At 36.2% G+C, this 22,934-nt stretch overlaps 1 protein-coding gene across 2 annotated transcripts in view; it reads left to right on the plus strand.

Moving 5' to 3' along the window:
• The window catches only part of LOC123524843 (kinesin-like protein KIF2A), a 35,300-nt gene extending 12,729 nt beyond the window's left edge, over nucleotides 1–22,571 (plus strand). For both annotated transcript variants that reach the window (XM_045303357.2, XM_045303358.2), the window contains 9 exons: nucleotides 1,566–1,783; nucleotides 2,749–2,795; nucleotides 4,382–4,470; nucleotides 4,792–4,905; nucleotides 5,414–5,481; nucleotides 8,741–8,870; nucleotides 10,698–10,799; nucleotides 11,992–12,064; nucleotides 15,643–22,571. In XM_045303357.2, coding sequence (XP_045159292.2) covers nucleotides 1,566–1,783; nucleotides 2,749–2,795; nucleotides 4,382–4,470; nucleotides 4,792–4,905; nucleotides 5,414–5,481; nucleotides 8,741–8,870; nucleotides 10,698–10,799; nucleotides 11,992–12,064; nucleotides 15,643–15,785 — 984 coding nt within the window. In that variant the 3' untranslated portion in view covers nucleotides 15,786–22,571. The remainder of the gene's footprint in view (nucleotides 1–1,565; nucleotides 1,784–2,748; nucleotides 2,796–4,381; nucleotides 4,471–4,791; nucleotides 4,906–5,413; nucleotides 5,482–8,740; nucleotides 8,871–10,697; nucleotides 10,800–11,991; nucleotides 12,065–15,642) is intronic.
• The last annotated feature ends 363 nt before the right edge of the window (nucleotides 22,572–22,934 follow it).

A 22,934-nucleotide genomic window follows, 5' to 3' on the forward strand; every position in this document is an offset into this window, starting at 1 on the left:
TGGCACAAATGTTCACCACCATGCGACGGAGTGTCATGCGCAAGAACCAGGTCCTAAGGTTTAAGGTCAAGGTCACACTTAGAGGCCAAAGGTCAGATACAAGAATGACTGTCTGGGGCATTTCTTCTGCATCCATGGAGGGATTTTGGTGTAACTTGGCACAATTGTTCATCATCATGAGACGGAGTGTCATGCGCAAAACTAGGTCCCTAGGTCAAAGTCACACTTAGAGGTTAAATTTCAGGGATTTTAATGTAACTTGGCACAAATGTTCACCACCATGAGACAGTGTCATGGGCAAGAACCAGGTCACTAAGTCTTAGGTCAAGGTCACACTAAGTCTTAGAGGCCAAAGGTCAGATACAAGAATGACTTTGTCCGGAGCATTTCTTCTTCATGCATGGAGGGATTTTGATGTAACTTGGCACAAATGTTCACGACCATGAGACAGGAGTGTCATGTGCAAGAACCAGGTTCCTAGGTCTAAGGTCAAGGTGACACTTAAAGGTCAAATTCAAGATTGACTCAAGAATGAGAACTTTGTCCGAGCATTTCTTCTTCATGAATGGAGGGATTTTGATGTAACTTGGCACAATTGTTCACCATCATGAGACGGAATGTCATGCACAAGAACCAGGTCCCAAGGTCTAAGGTCAAGGTTACAGTGCAGTTCTGTAACAAAAACTTTTCTTCTAACAAGCTCTCCACGGGCATATTTTGTGACTATGGCACCCTTGTTTGATAAGATTTGGCCAGAATACTTATATTGTAGTTCTATTGTTCTATTGATCACAGACTTGAGATTGATCACTGCCAAGCATAGTTGCTTATGTTTAATGGGCTTTTATTTCTAGTTTTGAATGAAATTGATTATGGACCAAATTGGATTAGTTACTACTGAGTAATTGTCCTTTGAATATCAAATGTGCCATAAAAATGCCTTGTTAACAGAACAGAAGCTTCATTGCTGTGTAAGCCTTCAACAAACTTGATCAGAATTCTCTGACGAATTTGCTTATGGGTCAAATCGCAAAAGTAACATCACAGTTGTGGCCTTTGAGTTAGTAATGAAAAATGTATATTTGACCTTGTTAATACGATAAAGGTTTTATTTCTTGCGCAATCTTTACAAAAATGGAAAAGAACTTAACGACCACAAAATCATAGATGAATTTAATAATTGGCCAGATTGGAGTAGTAACACCAGAGTTGTGACCCTTGAATCTGCCCAAAATAGCTTAAAAACAATCGTAGACTTTTTTTCTGAACAATCTTTACCAAATTTGCTCAAAATGTGACTTACTGTCCCCCAGTTCAGTTTCTGGTGTTTCTTAGTAAACACCCTCACTACCCCAACCCCAGCCCCAATACACATTTATGTACATCCATTCCCTTCCTCCCCATCCCTAAGTGTTTGTGCTGATTTTGACTCAAATATTTCATAGATAAACTGTTTCTTATACCTTGTGTTTATTGATCACCTTTAACACTGAAATATGGTATTGTTAATTTTAAGTCGTGCGTAATCGTCCAGTAAATGTCATGTTGTTACTTTGCTTTTTTAGGTTTTCGATTTATTAAACAAGAAACAAAAGTTACGGGTTCTTGAGGACCACAAGGGACAGGTTCAGGTCGTAGGTCTCAAAGAGGAAACAATTGCCAGTGCTGATGATGTATTACGACTTGTTGCGCACGGGAACAACGTGCGAACGTCAGGAGTGACCTCAGCAAATCAGCATTCCTCGCGTTCACATGCAGTGTTTCAGATAATACTAAGGAAAAAGTAAGACATTTTTATGTCCACTGATTAATTCTATTGTTGATGGTCACTTTCTTTGGTAGCATATGATAATAGTTGCATTTGTTAATGTCTTGAGATTGTTAAATTCATACATTCAGTGAAATCCTAAAATTTCCTGCTTTGGCCAAAATGGCTACTGTGGAATTCCACAAATAAGTCAAATTCCAATTCATGGGCCTCTGTGCCAGAGTGATTTGAATCACTTGTCCCTAGGCCTCACAGATGTTGGTTCAAAACCTCGCTTGGGGTTTAGAATTATGTGAGAAAGCCATCCTGCTATCTAACAGAACTGAGAAGGTCGGTGGTTCTACCCAGGTGCCTGTTCCATGATGAAGTAATGCCCGGATGGGCACCTGAGGTCTTCCTCCTCTATCAAATGCTGGAAAAGTTGCAGTATGATCTAAAATTGTGTGGAGGTGACTCTAAACCCAACAAAAAAAATAAAATGAGCCACGCCATGAGAAAACCAACATAGTGCGTTTGCGACCAGCATTGATCCAGACCAGCCTGGGCATTCGCGCAGTCTGGTCAGGATCCATGCTGTTCGCTAATGGTTTCTCTAATTGCAATAGGCTTTGAAAGCGAACAGCATGGATCCTGGATCCATGCTGGTCGCAAAGCCGCTATGTTGGTTTTCTCATGGCGCGGCTCAAATAAAAAATACAGTTTATTTATATTGATGATTACACAGTGTTAAAGTCTACAGGACATTATCAGTTATATATATTACATAAACTATATACAAGAATAACACTCTTGTCAAGATTTAATGATTTTAAGTCCTTGTTTTTTAGTGAGAGACAAATTACTTCAGCTTTTACTAAAATTCAGTAGTTTGTTCTCACTGTTAGTGTATTACAGTTACTGGTGTGTGAAATGTATGAAGTATTTAAAAAAAAAAATTAGTTAGTGTCCTGACATTTTAATGGCTTTTTTCTTCCTTTCAGAAATACGAACAAGTTATTTGGAAAATTTTCTCTAATTGATTTAGCTGGTAAGATATATTTATTTCTTCCTATAAAATTTTTGAGTAAAAAGCATTTCAAATGCATTTTCTGAAATATACACTATGTTTACTCAAGTTCCTATGAAATCTATCCCAGAGGCAGAGTGTTCCAAAGGTTTTGATGCTACTTTGACCTATTATTTACAGTCCAGTTAGAAATAAGGATATGCCAACTTGCCCCTGAAAGTCAAAAATCAGTACATCAAGTCAAAATATGGTAGTTGGATTGCCCTATGGGTTACTTCATATTTCAGGATTGATTTTGCTAAGCGTTAAATTTTATAGTAGTGACATCCATTTTTAGATGGCCACTTGTGTAAGGTCGGATACCAGGTACAAGATAAGTCAAATGAGTTTAACTTCAGACATGTTTAAAGTAATTTGTACAATACTTACCCAGGCAAGTTGAAGTCAGTGTGACCCAAGCTAACATTAACCTTTAGCCTGCTGGTGGCAAGTGATTCTGCCTTTGCGACCAGTGCAGACCAAGATGTGCAAAGGTCTGCACTGTTCGCTATTCAGTCAGTAGATTTTCAGTGAACACCCCTTTGAATAATAAGTGGTACTGCCTAATTTGAATGATGGACCTGTCCATTTTAGAAATTTAGCAGGGTAAAGGTAAAGTATGACTTGTCCTGCAGGCAACTTGATCAGAAAAATCTGGTTTTCTACTGTAAAGCCTGTAATTTTTCAGAATGGGTCCTGATTTAAGGCTTTTTAACTCTTACCCTGCTAAATTCTAAAATGAACTTGTCCGTCTTTCAATTTGGACAGTACCATTAACTGTTAAAAGGGGTGCTTACCAAAAACATACTGACTGAATAGCAAACAGTGCAGATCTTGATCAGACTGCATGGATGTGCAGGCTGATCATGATCTACACTGGTTGCAAAGGCAAAACCAATCGTGACCAGCATGCTAAGGCTTAAACTGCCAGAGTTTGTATATATAACTGTGGAAAAAAAGGACATTTCAGGCTTTAGAAAGCAGGTTCACAGATTTTGTCATTTTAATCATAATCCCAGGTCCGTAATTACATACATGTATCTATCATCATGGAGATCTAAGCATTTTGCACATGATAAGCAGCAGTTCTCTTTTCCTACAGCCTCTGTTAGTGGGTGATTATGGTCGGTGGAAGAGATTTTAATAACTTAGAAAATAATGTTAAAGTTGATCAGTTAAGATAATGTGAGTGAGGAAGAAAGTATGAAATTCTATCAGTTACAGTTTTGATATTCTTTTGCCAAGGTAGTTTATAATGAAAAGAAGCTTTTTTTATTTCTATACAAAACATATAAAGGATGTAAGTATTTTGGTATGAAAACATGGTTGTCTTCCATACACAGAAAAGAACTAAAATCTGTGATTTATATATTGTATTAAAGTTCTGATACTGCCCTTTTTGCTGTAAATGTACTTCTTTATTGAAACACTTGATACATTTTTTCAACTTGTGGGGAGAGCAGGAAACATTTTTTGGAAGTATGTGTTCCTGACATACATGTAATATGTAATGCTGCTAAGTTATATAAAGTATTAATAACAGGTTGTTAACATCTAAAACTCTGCAGGTAATGAAAGAGGACAAGACACAAAAAGTTCTGATAGACAGACGAGAATGGAGGGTGCTGAGATCAATAAGAGTTTGTTGGCATTAAAGGTATTCATTGATATTCATAATACATGTATTCTAAGAGTTTGTTACTGACTAGTGAGAAAAATTGAACCAAAACACTTATTATGCTAGATTATAGGTACTGGCTGCAAGTCCAGATGAGAGAAAAAATGGTTAAGTTTGGAAAACTACTTCAAGGGATAGGAAATAAATAATTAAAAGAAGAGACAATTTTCAGAGAATCTTTTCGTCATACCTCCAAAATCAGGGTGTTTGTACTTACTGGTTTGTTGGCAGATAAATATTGTCTATTTTAGATAATGAGCTTTATTGCACCATTATTTATTGTCCTGTTTGTTATTACAGGAATGTATACGAGCATTAGGACGGAAGGCTGGCGCTTACCTACCATTTAGAGCCAGTAAACTAACACAAGTATTGAGAGATTCTTTCATTGGTGATAATTCCAGAACTTGTATGGTAAATAATTCTTTAGTTCTGTTGGCTTCTGGCTGGTATATTCTTCTGTGTAGCATAATTTCAAACTTTACTGTTCATAAACACAAACTAAATGATTCAGTTTCCCTTTCATGAATGACCTACGTGCCCATTGGATTAGTATTATATTTGACAATGGCCTCTAAATGATTATTTTTAGGAATAAAATCATTCTTTTGGGGGAAGTAACATAGGTATAAAAATGAACTGTATAAAGTTTCTGTGGGGCCAAGTGATTGCTGTTGTTTTGAAACCTTGCTTAGGGGTGTAGAGTTCTTTCATGTTGGGAAGCCATCCATTTGGCTTGCCAAAGGTCATTGGTTCAACCCAGGTGTCAGCCTGTGCCTGAAACAATGTTTGAATAGGCACCTAGGGTCTGTCTTGGCCATGAAAAACAGAAAAGTACCCATATGACATGTAATTGTGTCTGTGTGATTAACCACACAACACAAAAAAAATGTTTTTGTAAAATGTTATATTTGAATTTCAGATATCTATGGTATCTCCAGGAATGAGTTGTTGTGAACACACACTGAACACATTGAGATATGCAGACAGGTAATACAGCAATACCATGACTTTTCTTTTGCCTTACATAGCAGACTTTCCATTAGTGTTTACATTAGAATCAGTCAAGCTTGTGAAGTAGCACAAAGTACCACAAAAGGGTATCTCTTGAACTTGGAACTTTTCTGAAGTTGTGTCATGCCTGATCAGTTCAGTAGGGAAAACACTAAGAGAACGAACATACAGGCAGCTACTTTAATCACTTGACAAACACAATGTTCTCCATATTCTCCCTCTGATTCATATACTTTGAAGTCACTAATATCCCTGAGGAACAAAATTTCACAGGTGCATCAGTCTGGAAAGTTAAATCCCAACAAATTCCCATCCATTTGTATTTTTATACGCCCGTTTTGGAAAAATGGGACGTATTATGTGATGGCGTGTGCGTCTGTCCATCCATCTGTCTGTCATAATTTGTGTCCGGAGCATAACTTTATAACCATTTAAGTTATTGATTATAAACTTGGCATATGGGTAGATGGCAATGAAACAATGTGCAGAGCACCTGATCTGGCTGTGTAGGCAAAAGGTCAAGGTCACAAATTGAGCTAAAAGGTCAAAATTGTCCATCATATTTTTTGTCTGGAGCATAACTAAATAACCATGCAAGTTATTGACTTCAAACTTCGGATGTAGGTAGGTGGTGATGAGACAATGTTCAGCAGGCATGAACCAGGATGGTAGCTCAAGGTCACAGCAAGGTGAAATCTGCCATCATATTTTATGTACTTATTTACTGAGCATAATTAAAAAACTATTATTAAAGGTATTGACTTGAAACTTGAAATATAGGCAGATAGGCAGGTGTTCATTCAGACTGCAACAATCTACATTGCAAGCCCCTGTGACCGGTCATTGTCCGGCGTGCGTCATCCGTGAACATTTGCCTTGTGAACACTCTAGAGGCCACATTTGTGACCCAATCTTTATGAAACTTGGTCAGAATGTTAGTCTTGATGATCTCTAGGTCAAGTTCGAAACGGGGTCATGTGGGATCAAAAACTAGGTCAGTAGGCCAGATCAAAGGAAAAGCTTGTGAACACTTTAGAGGCCACAATTTTGACTCGATCTTTATGAAACTTGGTCAGAATGTTTGTCTTGATGATTTCTAGGCCAAGGTCGAAATTGAGTCATGTGGGGTCAAAAACTAGGTCACCCTGTCAAATCAAAGGAAAAGCTTGTGAACACTTTAGAGGCCACAATTTTGACTCGATCTTCAGGGGTTTGGAAATCCCAATATTTTTCACTTGTTACGATGTTGTAACCGTTGAACAAATTTGTCCAAAACATTGTGATAATTGTTTACGTTTCCGGTTTCTATTCGACATGTTACCGTGTGCAAAAATCACGCGAGAGCATGACAGGGAACCAATCAGAACGCAGAGAAAGAGCTGCTAAATTTAGACACAGTATGGTTTTTCCAAAACTGGAGAAATTGAGAGGCCCTTGGCGGGTTAAACATCCGTTTCGTACATCAAATTCTGTTATAAACTCCATAAATTTGAAGTACTGTTCAGCGTTCCTAAATTATTCTTTCCTTTTTTCATTTCAAACCAGAAAATTTGTGCTTGTCTGCGGACAAACGGAATGCAAAAATTTACTTGTCCGCAGTCAAAAAGTCCCGAGTCGGACAAGTCGGACATAGGAATTCCACACCCCTGATCTTGATGAAACTTAGTCAGAATGTTTGTCTTGATGATTTCTAGTTCAAATTTGAAACTGGGTCATGTGGGGTCAAAAACTAGGTCAGTAGGCCAAAATCAAAGGAAAAGCTTGTGAACACTCTTGAGGCCAGTTGTGACCCAGTATTTATGAAACTTGGTCAGTTTGTCTTGATGATTTCTAGGTCAGGTTCGAATCTGGGTCCTGTGGGTTCAAAAACTAGATCACTCGGTCAGATCAAAGGAAAAGCTTGTGAACACTAGAGACCACAATTTAAGTTTGAAACTCATGAGAATTAATCAGAATGTTTGTCTTGATAATCTATAGGTCTTGTTTGAATTTGGGTCATTTGGGGTCAAAAACTAGGTCACCCGGTGAAATCAAAGGAAAGGCTTGTGAACACTATAGGCCACAGTTGTGACCCAATCTTTATAAAACTTGGCCAGAATGTTTGTCTTGATGATTTCTAGGTCAGTGTTGAAACTGGGTTATATGGGGTCAAAAACTAGGTCAGTAGGCCAGATCAAAGGAAAAGCTTGTGAACACTCAACAGGCCGCAGTTGTGACTCGATCTTTATGAAATTTGGCCAGAATGTTTGTTTTGATGATCTCTTGGTCAGTTTTGAATCTGGGTCATGTGGGGTAAAAAAGTAGGTCAGTAGGCCAGATCAAAGGAAAAGCTTGTGAACACTCTAGAGGCCACAGTTGTGACCCAATATTTATGAAACTTTGTCAGAATGTTTGTCTTGGTGATTTCTAGGTCAGATTCAAAACTGGGTTATGTGGGGTCTAAAACTAGGTCGGTAGGCCAGATCAGAGGAAAAGCTTGTAAACACTCTAGAGGCCACAGTTGTGACACAATCTTTATGAAACTTGGTGAGAATGTTTGTCTTGATGATCTCTAGGTCCAGTTTTAATCAGGGTCATTTGGGGTCAAAAACTAGGTCACATGATCAAATCAAAGTAAAAGTTCGTGAACACTCTAAAGGCAACAGTTGTGACTCAACCTATATGAAATTTGGTCAGAATGTTTGTCTTGATGATCTTTAGCTTAAATTCGAAACTGGGTCATTTGGGGTCAAAAACTAGGTCAGTAGGCCAGATAAACTCTGGTGAGCGATATAGGGCCATCATGGCCCTCCTGTTTCATTTAGCTTCTTGCCCTTTAAAATTCTGTCACCCATCCCCGCCAAAAAGAAATTTTGTTTTCATGCCTGTGAAATAAAGTTATTTCACGTTGGCCTTGAAGTGTTGGATAGATGTTACATGCAGACATTTTAGTATTGGCATTAAATGCAAAAAAAATTGTCAATTGATCATTGTAAATGCAACTGAAAAACTTTTAGGGCCGAAACAGAATAGCATGAATTTCAGTGAAACAGCTCAGATATATCTGTCTTAGAATTATTTAGATACAGAAAAAAGCTTGCCACATATTCTTAGAAATAAATATGTTTTTAGCTGCTTACCTTCTTGTAAATGAACAGTTTAAAAATGAATTGTTAACATTGAAAAGATGAAAATTGTTTCCAAGAGAATGTATTAAACATCCTGTAGACTGAACAAAATTTGTGTCTTGTTTCAGAGTGAAAGAGCTAGGTCCAGGAGGCCCTGTTGAAGGGAAACCAGCTGAGATAGAGTTGTCCGATAACTATAACAATCTAGGGGCCATGTCTCCACAAAACAGTGCTTTAGCCCTTTTAAGGACACAGAATGTAAGTACAGCATCACTACTGAAAAATAAACACCTACTTGATGTGAAAACTGAGTTTTGTAAAGGTCAATACCAACTGCCTAAATTCAGTTTTGCTTTCCCAAATGTCTGCTATAGAGGTTTGGATAGAATTTTCAGCAGTTGTGGCAGCTTATTTTTCTTCGTCCATATGTAAATTTCTCTTCGTAAAACCAACATAATAATAGTTATGTCTCCCCCAGGAGACATATTGTTTTTGCCCTGTCCGTCCGTCCGTCTGTCCGTCCGTACGTACGTACGTCACACTTCATTTCCGAGCAATAACTGGAGAACCATTTGACCTAGAACCTTCAAACTTTATAGGGTTGTAGGGCTGTTGGAGTATACGACCCCTATTGTTTTTGGGGTCACTCTGTCAAAGGTCAAGGTCACAGGGGCCTGAACATTGAAAACCATTTCCGATCAATAACTAGAGAACCACATGACCCAGAATGTTGAAACTTCATAGGATGATTGATCATGAAGAGTAAATGACCCCTATTGATTTTGGGGTCACTCCGTCAAAGGTCAAGGTCACAGGGGCCTGAACTTTGAAAACCATTTCCGATCAATAACTAGAGAACCACTTGACCCAGAATGTTGAAACTTCGTAGGATGATTGATCATGAAGAGTAGATGACCCCTATTGATTTTGGGGTCACTCCATCAAAGGTCAAGGTCACAGGGGCCTGAACATGGAAAACCATTTCCGATCAATAACTGGAGAACCACTTCACCCAGAATGTTGAAACTTCATAGGATGATTGTACATGCAAAGTAGATGACCCCTATCGATTTTGGGGTCACTCCGTTAAAGGTCAAGGTCACAGGGGCCTGAATATTGAAAACCATTTCCGGTCAGTAACTTGAGAACCACTTGACCCAGAATGTTGAAACTTAATAGGATGATTGGTCATGCATAGTAGATGACCCCTAACGATTTTGGGGTCACTCTGTGAAAGGTCAAGGCCACAGGGGCCTGAACATTGAAAACCATTTCCGGTCAGTAACTTTAGAACCACTTGACCTAGAATGATGAAACTTCATAGGATGATTGGTCATGCAGAGTAGATGACCCCTAATGATTTTGGGGTCACTCTATTAAAGGTCAAGGCCACAGGGGCCTGAACATTGAAAACCATTTCCAATCAGTAACTTGAAAACCTCTCAACCCAGAATGTTGAAACTTCATAGGATGATTGTTCATACAGAGTAAATGACCCCTATTGATTTTGGGGTCACACCGTTAAAGGTCAAGGTCACAGGAGCCTGAACATTGATAACCAGTTCCGATCAATAACTTGAGAACCACTTGACCCAGAATGTTGAAACTTCATAGGATGATTGAACATGCAGAGTAGATGACCCCTATTGATTTTGGAGTCAGTCAATTAAAGGTCAAGGTCACAGTGGCCTGTTCATGTAAAATCATTTTTTGGAAATAACTTGAGAACCACTTGACCTACAATGTTGAAACTTAATAGGATGATTGGACATTCAGAGTAGATGACCCCTATTTATTTTGAGGTCACTTGATCAAAGGTCAAGGTCACAGGAGCCTGAACAGTGACTTGAGAACCACTAGGCCCAGAGTGTTGAAATTTAGCGGGATGACTGGGTCACATGCCAAGTAGATGATCCCTATTGCAGCCAACCATCAGTGTCTCTTTGACTTTCGCTCCTGACCCCTATTGACTTCTTGCCTATAGGACTTAGCATTTGGGGAGACATGCGCTTTTTTACAAAAGAATTATCTAGTTTAAATTTATTTTTCAAGCTTTATGATTCTGTATTGGACATTATGTTTTAGCGAGATGAAGTGTCAGAAGATATGATGACGTTCCATGAGAAAGTTAATCATATGCAGGAATTGGAAGAGGAAATAATTGATGACCAGAAATCACTGATTGATGTAAGTGTTTCATATGTAACAATGTCCACTATGAAAGGTTTTGAGGATGTAAGTAGGTCGGGGCAGTCAAGACCTGAGATTCGGGTGTTTCTACCATCTATTTATGTTTGTGCACATCTGTGTTAAGGGAAAATGCTGCAGAATTTAGAGGAGAGCAAATAAAGACCAGATACTCTACCTACTTTTCTGATTTAAACTGGCTGTTGGCTTACAGAAGGTTGGTGGTTCGACCCAGATGACTACCTGTGTCGAAAATAATGCCCAGTGGTGCATGTTGGGTCCTCCTTCACCATCAGAAGCTGGAAAATCACCATATGACATATACTTATGTTGGTGTTACATTAAACCCAACAAAACAAGGACCACTTTAAGACTTGAGGCATAATGTCTGTGATTATTTTCATTGGCGAAGGTTTGAACTTGAAACCTCCAGGTTGATGATTCTTACTGGCTGACAGAATTCCATCCATGTATCTAGTCACTAAACATAAGTTGTCATTGATTAGTATAATAAGTTGTCATTGATTAGTATAATACATAATCATTGATTAACGTAATAAGTTTTCATTGATTCTAACACGACCCGATTCATTTTCCTACTAAACAAAGAAGGCTGAAAATTGTGATATTATACAACAATTAATATTTCTGACGTCACAATTATTACGTCATAGCATCAAATGGCATAGCGGTGTGCTGGAAAAGAAACCAATAGAAAACAGGCAAATATTTAATGAATGTTGTCAGTGATGTACTTTAAAATCCTTGGTAACGTGTTAGAATCGAAATAATATATCTCCTTTAGTGATTTGCTCTTGAATAAAATCATTGTTTGTCGTTCAGATGCATAATATATCACTCAGGCTGCGCCCTTGGGATATAAACTCTTCGCATCTGGACTCCAAACACTGATTTTATTCAGCAACAAATCACAAAATGAGATATATTTTTTCTTAATTAACGTAAGTTGTCATTGATTAACATATAAGTTATCATAGGTTTTGTACTAGTGTTGACTTTGCCACAGATGACTGACAACTGCCATGTATTTACATAAGCCGAGTCGTAAGTGACTTACAAAGAAGGTAGAGGGTGAATGACTTAAAAAGTCATTATAAATAAAGTGAAGTCTTTATATCAGCAATTCTGCCCGTTATGTTAATTACTTAATAATTGTTCTCATGTTTAACAGAACACTCAGAAATGGTTGACAGAACAAAGAAAACTTTTCAAACAGACTGATGAAGTGGATTATGATGTTGAAGGTATGTTAACTGGGAGGCATAACTTACTTTTTGTCACATTTTTTTTGTTTGTTACATTCATATATTGTTTAATCAAACAGGCTTGCAGAAGGTTGGAGGTAACTAGGTACTAAATTGTGCAGGAAATATTGGCGGAAAGGACACTTTGATTTTACCTCTCCTTTGACGCAGGAAAGTGAACGTGACCTTTTGTATTGACATGACAGCAAAGGAACATAATACAATCGATGATTTAGGCTCTACATGATGTTTAATTTCCATTTTAAAATACTAATAGTTAGGGTTTTTTTGTTTAGACCCCAGAAGTATATTTGGAATATATTGGTGTCATGCACGCTTGTTGGTCTGCTGTCAGTAATTCCCAGGGCCTCCGCTGTCGATCGCCAATGTCGCCATTTGCGATAATTTTAAGAATTTGGCGCTAAATTTTGCAAACTGGCGAAAATAAGTGGCGCATAGTTTTTTTTCTCGTCATTTGTTTTTTTTTCCGTAGTGATATAAGCGGCCCAATAATTGGTTCCCGATACACGTGTTTACCTAGGCGCTGGTAGCGAATAAAATCGATAACCAGTCTAGGCGGTGTAGTTTGACAATTCGACTGTTGAAGTTGGTTGACACTTTGAGAATATAATTGCGTAATAATGTGTGAACTGATGGTTAATCAGTAATCAAAACATCTGCCAGCTTGTATGTTTGAACTCTGCCGAGAATTCACCAAAATTAAGGCCGATCACGGTGTACTTTATGTGTTGTGATTTTTACAAAAAAGATCGACATGTTTGTGGCATGCAGTTGTATGACTGACGAATTTTTAATAAGTACGAAAGATACATTTAATTTGTTACTTTTTGCAAATATATTAGATAATTTTGTAATTCCTCAGTTTTTATAAAAGATTTTAACGATGAATCCGAAAACAAAACACAACAGCCTCAATTTGTATCCTGGACCTGGTAAATTAATTTCTTTGAAATGTTCAGAAACTGGAAGATATCACTTGCTACCATGGCTTCTTAAAAATCATCAGATGAGTGTTCAACTCGACCTTCTAAAATAGAAAAAATTCCGAATTTTCCTTTCCGAAAATAAATGAGTCCTGGAATATTGGTAATTCATGGATAGATATGATTCTTAAACTAAGGAAATGATTTGTGTCATTTGTATCCAACTACAAATTGAATTTACTTCTACAGTGAACTAATACATCTTCAAAAGAAATTATTTACTATATTTTATTTCTCTATGCACAATTTGACAGCCAACTAAAAGTGGCTCAGAACTTTGGCTCAAAAATGGCACTAAAGTGGCTCCAACTTTTTCAAATTGGCAAAAAGGTTGGCGACAAGTATGAAAAACCCAGAGGAGGCCCTGATTCCTTTCTGGAGGAATACACTTGTAACTTTTAAAGGGCTTTGATCTAGATAACTACACATGAATGTCCACATCATATAATGACAAGAATAACATATGATTCAGTTCCCTTGGTCCAAAATCAAGGTCGCACTGAGGTCAAAAATCTAGTGACTCTACTTTGCGTCCACTCCTTATCTTCTAAACTGCTGGAAGGATTTTCAGAAATTGGCATTAATTCTTTACCTCATAAAGACTAGGTTCATGGTCACACTGTTAGGTCAGAGTTCAAAACCTCTGTTTGAGACTTATTTTATGGGTGTTAAATAACTGCACATACATGTTCATCACCACAATACAATAAGAATCATGCATGACCTATTTCACTAGGTTGAAGGTCAAAGTCACATTGGAGGACAAAGGTCAAGTAGCTTAACTTCCTGTACTCTGTATCAGATGGAGATCAAGGTTATTAATCGCAAACATTTTACCCTCCCTTATCAAACCGGCATCTGAGGTATTATTCACCTTCAATTATGGCTCTAGTTCTATTTTGTTTTTGGTTTTATGGTATGTTAAAAAAAGAAGAATACAGCCAAATTCATCAGAGGGTACATTTTCCAAATAAGATTCTTATAGAAATGTCTTGACTGTCTGAATAGATGGTGTTTTGGGTGTGTGTTTGTTAGCTCACCTGAGCACGGTGCTCAAGGTGAGCTTTTGTGATTGCCCTGTGTCCGCCGTCGTCAACAATTTGACTGTTAACACTCTTAGAGGTCACAATTTTGGCCCAATCTTAATGAAACTTGGTCAGAATGTTACCCTCAATAAAATCTTGGACGAGTTGGATATTGGGTCATCTTGGGTCAAAAACTAGGTCACCAGGTCACAAAATCAAAGGAAAAGCTTGTTAACACTCTAGAGGCCACATTTATGACTGTATGTTCATGAAACTTGGTCAGAATGTTATTCATGATGATCTTTAGGTCAAGTTCGAATCTGGGTCATGTGGGTCAAAAACTAGGTCACCAGGTCAAATCAAAGGAAAAGCTTGTTAACACTCTATAGAGGCCACATTTATGAATGTATCTTCATGAAACTTGGTCAGAATGTTAATCTTGGTAATCTTTAGGTCAAGTTGGGATCTGAGTCATGGTGGGGTCAAAAACTAGGTCACCAGGTCAAATCAAAGGAAATGCTAGTTAACACTCTAGAGGCCACATTTATGACCATAACTTAATGAAACTTGGTCAGAATGTTTATCTTAATGATCTTAAGGTCAAATTCCAATCTGGAACAGATGGGGTCAAAAACTAGGTCACCAGGTCAAATCAAAGGTAAAGCTTGTTAACAATCTAGAGGCCACATTTATGACTGTATCTTCATGAAACTTGGTCAGAATGTTAATCTTTATGATCTTTAGGTAAAGTTCGAATCTGGGTCATGTGGGGTCAAAAACTAGGTCAAATCAAAGGAAAAGCTAGTTAACACTCTAGAGGCCACATTTATAACCATATCTTAATGAAACTTGGTCAGAATGTTAATCTTGAAGATCTTTAGGTGAAGGTCCAATCTCAGTCAGGTGGGGTCAAAAACTAGGTCACCAGTTTAAATCAAAGGTAAAGCTTGTTAACACTCTAAGAGACCTAAGTTTAAGTTTAAAACTCTAGAGAATTGATCAGAACGTTTGTCTTGATGACCTCTAGGTCAAAATCGAATCTGGGTCATGTGGGGTCAAAAACTAGGTCACCAGTTCAAATCAAAGGAAAAGCTTGTTAACACTCTAGAGGCCACATTTATGACCATATCTTCACGGATCTTGGTCAGAGTGTTATTCTTGATGATCTTTAGGTAAAGTTTGAATCTAGATCATGATTGGTCAAAAATAAGGTCACAAGGTCAAATCAAATGAAAAGCTTGTTAACACTGGAGGCCACATTTATGACCATATCTTCATGAAACTTGGTCAGAATGTTATTCTTGATGATCTTTAGGTCAAGTAAGTTCGTATAAACTCTAGAAGTCACATTTTCTACTTGATCTTCATAAAACTTTGTCAAAATGTTTGTCTCTATGAAATCAAGGCCAAGTCTCTATGAAATCAAGGCCAACTTAGATTCTAACTTATCAGGGTTAGGTCAGGTGAGCGATACAGGGCCTTCAGGGCCCTCTTGTTTCAGTAAATCATTAAATGTTTATTTATTAAACATCACTTTCTTTTTTTTTAGGCTATGCAAAACAGCTAGACGCACTACTTGCAAAAAAGATAACAGAATTAACATCATTACGGGAGAAGGTTGCAAACTTTCGTACAGACATTCAGGAGGAAGAGACTTTGAGCAAAAACATGAAAATGAACAAGAAAAAGTGACAGTGATAACTTGAGGGCCAAATAAATAGAATTCCTGTTTTTTTAAGAGGTTGCTTTGCACATGTTTTCTGTACAGAAAACACAAAAATTTAGATGAACAACTTTAAGGTGTGGAATATTTGTGGATCAGACCATTGGAATTAATTTATTTTGGCTGTAGTCTAGGACAAAGTCTAATGTGTCTCTAGTACTATGTTGAAGCTACAGTTCATTGTCCAGTGTCATTTGTACATGTGCATTGATGTCATCAACGATCATTAAGAAAAAGCTTAAAGTGCGCTAAAAGTGTCCATTACCTTGTGAACGCTGTGTGTGCCGGCTTTTTGTGATAATCTCAGATTTAAAATGCAAAGAGTATATGTTTATTAGAACTTACTCGGTAGAAGGCTTGTATTGAGTGGTTTATGCCCAAAATGGGAGTATATTGTTTTGTGCACAACACTTAAAATTTCAACCAAATAAACCTAATTGCTAAGCGCTAATACATTGGATGTTCACTTCCGTATGTGCTTTTTCTAAGAACTGAACTTCCCAATTTCAGACTTAAAATTTTCTGTGAAAGCAGGTTTCTCAAAATCTACAACGCCAAATGCTTCCAAACTTCACACATGACGTCAGCCCCATTTGCTTCTGAAACAGTCTGTGTATGAAAAGAATTGGTACCACTGTCTTACCCTTGCATGATCATTAGAGGCGACTAGAAGGGTGAGCATTTGAATTTGCTGCATCTCTGTGTTTCCAGCAGGTACAAAAGTTTTGATTTTATACTTCATGTTTTTATTTCCATGTAAATGAGACATGAAACCAAAATTTTTAGCCCTGTTTGTCGCCGTGTAACCTGTACTGTGTTGGTGCGCCGTAAAACCAAATCAAGTCAAATTGCACATGACTTCAGCATCAAGAGGTGACCTTGTGTGGCAAGTTACATAACGATAGCTTTTATTTTGTTGTTATTATGCCCTTTTCTAACTTAGAAATTTTGTGAGGTTTGCAAGTAAATATGTTTTACAAAATGTTTTCAGATTCTCCACATGTCTTAGCAACATCGGCAAGTTTCATTATTCTGGCTTACATTTTATCAAAATTATGCCCCTTTTCGACTTGGAATATTTTACTAAAGCTTTTGTGTGTAAGCTAGTATTAGATGGAAGGATTCTTGTTTATGATGTTTTTTTATCATTTAACCTAGTGTGCAAAAGAATGGCTTTCTCCTGCTTAAAAGTCAAGATCTGCTTACCTTAATTCACCTGAGAAGTTTATATAAGTGTTCTTATTTAAAATAACTGACAGAAAAATAATTGTATACATTACTGATTAGTTACACTGTTCCGAATGTTACGCTGATAAGGACATCTTGCATAATAGTACATTAATGTTATTGGATTGGTAAATTATCCTTGCAAATGTTTACATGATGTTTAGTTATGAAGGGCTTAGTAATCATAATTGTCAGTTGTGATATTTTTTCTATTTATACCATTGACTATCCATGTGTGTAAACAGTATCCTTGTTGGATGCATGTTAACTGTATCCTTGTTTATTTTGTGATATAAAGGTGTATGAAAACTTATTTTGAAAACTTCAGTAGGATTACAGTTTCATCTAGCTTTTCATGTAAATATTCATGAATAAATAAAGATTTATTATAGTTGTATTTAAAAGTGATTACAGAGGTCTAACAAAATGTGTTAAGGTTTCTTCAGTGTATATGATATGACTGTCTTTCGAATAATGAACTGAGTGCATGTCTAGATCTGTGTCAAAGATACTCATAAACTGTTCAGGACAATACTGGTGTAATTATGTATCAATATCTATAATGTCTTACTGTTAAACTTCATGCAGTTTGTCAAAGACAAAGTATTTTTCTTGTCCAAGATGTTGACTAATTCCTACATGCAAAAGATAAATATGATCTTTAATGTAACTACACTTACCTACCTTGTACATGAAGTGCTTGGAATGTAGTTGGGTTGTTAGTAAAATAACAAAGACTACAAGGTGACAGTTTTTCCAGCTTTGTCAAATACAGTGTACAAGTTTATTTTACAAGCTGGACTTGTAGGTGTTATAATGACATTGTGTAAAATACTGCGGTCGTGGAACAATTCCATAAAGTCAGTGTTCTTTTAACTGCCATTGTATTGCTTTAAATATTACTTTGGTTAATGGGATAGTATGTTCATACGAAAAATAACTTACCATCAGTTGCCTCTCGGTTTGCAAATTGTTGTGTTCTATAATTTGTGTTTTCTTTAGATTTTTATTTACAAATTTTTAGTAAGTATTGTGTAAGGTCCAATACATCATTTTCATGGTTAACCTTTAGACTGCTAAATTTCTAAAATGGACTGGTCCATCATTCAAATAGGGCAGTACCATTTATCATTCGAAGGGGTGTTCACTCAAAATTTTTTGACTGAATAGGGAACAGTGCAGACTATGATCAGCCTGCATATCTGCAAAGGCAGAATCACTTGCTGCCAGCAGACTAAAGGTTAATTTTCATGCAAAGTTATTCCATAAATGTTGTGAAATATAACTCCTAGGGTCCAGAAATAAATTAGTCTTAGCTAAGTGGTGCTAACGTTTGCTCAATATTTTATTTTATTTTTTTATTTTTTTTGAGGCACATGCTTCCAGTTCAAGTAAAAAACAACAAAAAAAAACACAACATTAAAATGCCTTTGATGAAAGAACAGGATTAAAGCTGATATTTTTATCTGCTGCAAAGAACATCTGAAAATCCTGCTCTTTTTATACAAAAATTCTTTTTATGGCAGTGTAACTTCTGTACATTTATAATAACGCAAGTTAACTTGTCACATTGATTCATGTTTCAGCTTTATTTACTACTCTTTAAACACAGTAAAACATCAGTCAATGGAGGTTCCATGGATCATCCAAATTGCTCATAGTCTTTACAGGTTTCAAGTAATCAAAACAGAAAAAATATTGAATATAGCCAGGGACCCCATGAATTTCGTGGATTAAGTGGGGTGCTCAAGTTGTTGTTGCTGGAGTTAGCAGCATTTCAGTAAATAAAGAATTAACCTTACCCTGCTAAATTTCTGTAATGAACTTGTCAGTCTTTCAATTTGGACAGAACCATTCACTGTTAAAAGGGTGCATACTAAAAAGATACTGACTGAATGGCAAACAGTGCAGATCATGATCAGACTGCACAGATGTGCAGGCTGATCATGATCTACACTGGTCGCAAAGGCAGAATCGATTGTGTCCAGCATGATAAGGGTTAAAGTTTTGTCATGAATTTGTTGGACTTCTTTAAGCTAGCAGGCTCAACTATGTGTTTAGGTCAGTGAAACTAATATAATGTTTGTGATAAAATGTCACAGGATCATGATCTGACTTTTGCGTCTCAAAATAGACTGGTCAACCTTTACAGAAAACATACATGTTCACATGACTTAAAAAACTGCGTTAAACCCAAAACAAACAAATAAAGTAACCAGCAATAGGTCTGTATTGAAACAATAAAAACAGGAATCAGTATGAATTTACTTTATTTTTGGTGCATAATAGCTTTTTTAGGTAGACGAGTGCAAGCTTACTTATTTGTGTTTGTTCTGTTGTCAGAGACTGCCATAGAAAGAAATAAAGAAATTTAATGAATTTTATAAAGTACAGTGTATGTTAAACACTAAATCTTGCCTATTCTGTCAGTTTTATACCTTTCATTATGCTTACGTAAAAATTTTGAAATATAAGCTGTAAATTTAAATGCTAAATAGTCGTGATTTAAATGTTATAGATATGAAATAAAAAGTTGTGTTGTAATTTTGGATAAAGTTACTGCTCTCTGTTTGGATTACTGTGTGTTGATTGCTAGTAAAATGTAACACACATAAATCAGAACATACAGAAGAGGGAAGTTCCGTCTATCCAACACCAACGCATAAGCCATTGTGTTTTATATTCAGGTGTTTGAGTAATAAGTTGAGCCTGTTAATTCTGAGAAACTAAATTTTATATGCCATTTATAGTTTGTTTATAAGTTTAAAAAGGAGGTAATGAAATTCTGAATGATTTAAGAATACACTCAGTGTTGGTTATCTATAAACAGTATTTTTCAGCTCAACACAGTTATGTAACATTTGTTCTATTTCATACACACCTTACATATGTACATTTTTATACATAAAGAGGGACCTATGTCTTACCATACATAGAACTGTGATAAAGTAAACATGTTGAACACAAAAATATACTTGAGAGCAGTGAATGAGTATTTTTTAATTTATTAATCTGTAACATGTTTTTCTTCAGTTTGAGAAAGGCAGATATTTTCTGTGGGACTAAACAAGCTAATACTGTACAGTAAACGTATATCAAGCAATGCGGTGTTGTTCTAGGGAGGTTGTAATTGCATAGGAATTGTGTCTTCCTGTTTTGTCTGCCTGTGGAAGATGATTGAGTGCTAGTATTAATGTTCAGTGTAGTAGAGCTTAAAACCTAAATGTCATACTATTTATTTATTTTTTTTTTTTTTTTTTTTTTTTTTTTTGGTGTTACTGAATCAGTTACCCTAAACACATCAGTCCTGCCAGTTGTATTTTGATAATATATTGAATAATAAATAAAATGAGAAGATCCTTTGGCAGCACAGAATGCATCAATAGAAGACTCTGTTTGATTTAGCCTGTTTGTGAGCAGTAATACAATGAGCAACGCCCCCTTGCACCGGCTAGTAGAACCTTATTATATAGAAGATTGAATGGAAGAAATGATAGACATCTCTTCCTATAGTTTCAAAGTAAAATATTGCATTTTGCATTTTGATTTTTGGGTTGTGAAAGAATAGTCTTGTGAACAGAACTAAACTTAATGTAATCAGCATAAGTTCATATGACATTTTTGATTTTTCATGAAGAGTCGTAAAGGAAATTTGAAACAAAATACTGTTGGGTCACATCTTTTGCTGTGACTGATGCAGTGCGATAGTAAATTACTGTCCAATACATTTGAAATGCTGATGGCTGCAAATGAATAATAGATAATTTTGCTGTTGGGTGAACAAGTGGTCCATGATAAACACTTGACTGGAGAAACTATATTGATACGTCATCCTGGAAACAGGATTGTTGAGTACAGTTGCTGTATGTGACAACTTTATCAGGCTAAAAGGGGGCCCGAGTGGTTAAATTCCCAAATCCCTTGTCCCTCATCTCTGTTGGTTGTGCCAATGACATGACTCCTACCTTAAATAATATTTGGAGGACACATAATATTATGTAGATGCCACTTTAAAGCGACAAAAACAAGAACTTTTTAGATGTTTCCTGCAATAGCAGTTATAGATTTATAGATATTTTATAAATACACCATTTAGTATTATTTATTTTTACCTCATCTTTAACATCACTTCTTTCATCAAACACTTCTGCTTTTCTGTATATTGCAAAAAGGAATACATGGATGCCTAGCATAAAAGTAGTTTTTTATTTGGATAAATACTTACTTAGAAATCATTATTTGCCTCTCACCGATGTGGGTTCAAGCCTCACGCGGGGCATTGAATTCTTCAGGTGAGGAAGCCATCCAGCTGGCTTATGGAAGGTTGGTGGTTCTACCCAGGTGCCTGCCCGTGATGAAATAATGCACGGAGGGGCAGCTGGGAGTCTTTCCTCAAAACTATAAAGTGGACATCTGACCTATAATTATGTCAGTGTGACGTTAAACCCAACAAAGACATTATCAAGGACTAACTTCCATAAATTTTGTGTCTAAGCAGGTCTGCAAAATAAAATCTGAGGAAGAGTGAAGGATTTTTATTTTCGGTCTATGAAGAGCCATTGCAGCTGCAACAACATTTTTACAGCAGTGAAAAACGATTTCATGGTATTTATATTTTTCCAGATTTGATAAATGTGATGTATTTTCGGTACCTGAGTTTATAGATTCACCATGAACTATGGCCTACAGTTGAACAATTTGTCCATCACAATTGTGTATCAAGTAAATAACAGACTGTATTTTTTTAATTAAGAGTCTTGTTATCTTGCCATCATTGATCAAAAAAAATTTCACATATTATTTTTCAGTTCCTTTGTGAATAAGTTTTGTGCACTTGTCTTGTTTTACACATTCTTTATAGTACAAAGAAAATACACATTTTTGTTCTAAAATGAAAATAATGTATAAATTTTTGAGTTAATCTAGCTCGATTACGAAAGGTTGACACTTCTGCACAGGTGCCAACTAGTAGAGAGGGGCACCTGGGGTCTTCCACCTTCGAAAGCAGAAAACGTCGCCATATTACCTACAGTATAACAGTGTAACTGTAAATATCACAAACAAACTGGATATATATATATCTGTCTAAACTCTTGGATATTTACCCTTTTTAAAGTGCACTACAAAACTTCTAACATGCTTTAATGACCTTGTATACCTTCAGATAGAAAAAAAAATCTCAGTATCAATAATCTCATCATTTGTTATTTCATTTTGTGTCCGGTAAATCACCTTGTCTTTATATACATATATACTGTATAGTTTTTATTTATTGTATATAGATAGGGAATATTATTATGTTTGTACATTGATGTTATAATGATATAGATTATGTCTCTTTTTTTTTTTATTCACATTCAACTGCGATATTTATAGTACATGCAAGTTCATTGTAACTTCAACATGTATTTTTTTTTTCTCTCATTTTTCCAATGTGTAACTTTGTGTTGACTGATGTAAACTATATCTGATACATCTAAATGTGAACAAGGTTGCAAGACCAAATGAATAAAGTGTAAAATACCAAATTCTCTTGCTTATTTTGTTCATTTGATTACACAGAGTAGTAGAACATGACCTTCGTGGTAGAATAGAGCTTCATCAGAAGTCTACTTTTGAAGAAGCCATCAAGCAAAGTGGCAATTCTGTGGTTGTACTCAGATTTTGCATGTAAAAAAAATAATGCCTATAGGTGCATACGTCTTTCTCTATCGTCTAAAGTTGGAAGTTGACATCCAATTTCTGCTTGTGATACATTACATTCACAACTACACTAGTTGTGCTATGTTTTGCAGTAGTAAGTTACTTTCATACTTTTAGTCAATGATATACCGAGATGCATCTGCATGATGCAATGCAGATCATGACCATTTATTAAGAAATGAATTTTT

This window comes from Mercenaria mercenaria, chromosome 3, assembly GCF_021730395.1.
Source record: "Mercenaria mercenaria strain notata chromosome 3, MADL_Memer_1, whole genome shotgun sequence".
Taxonomy (NCBI): Eukaryota; Metazoa; Mollusca; class Bivalvia; order Venerida; family Veneridae; genus Mercenaria; species Mercenaria mercenaria.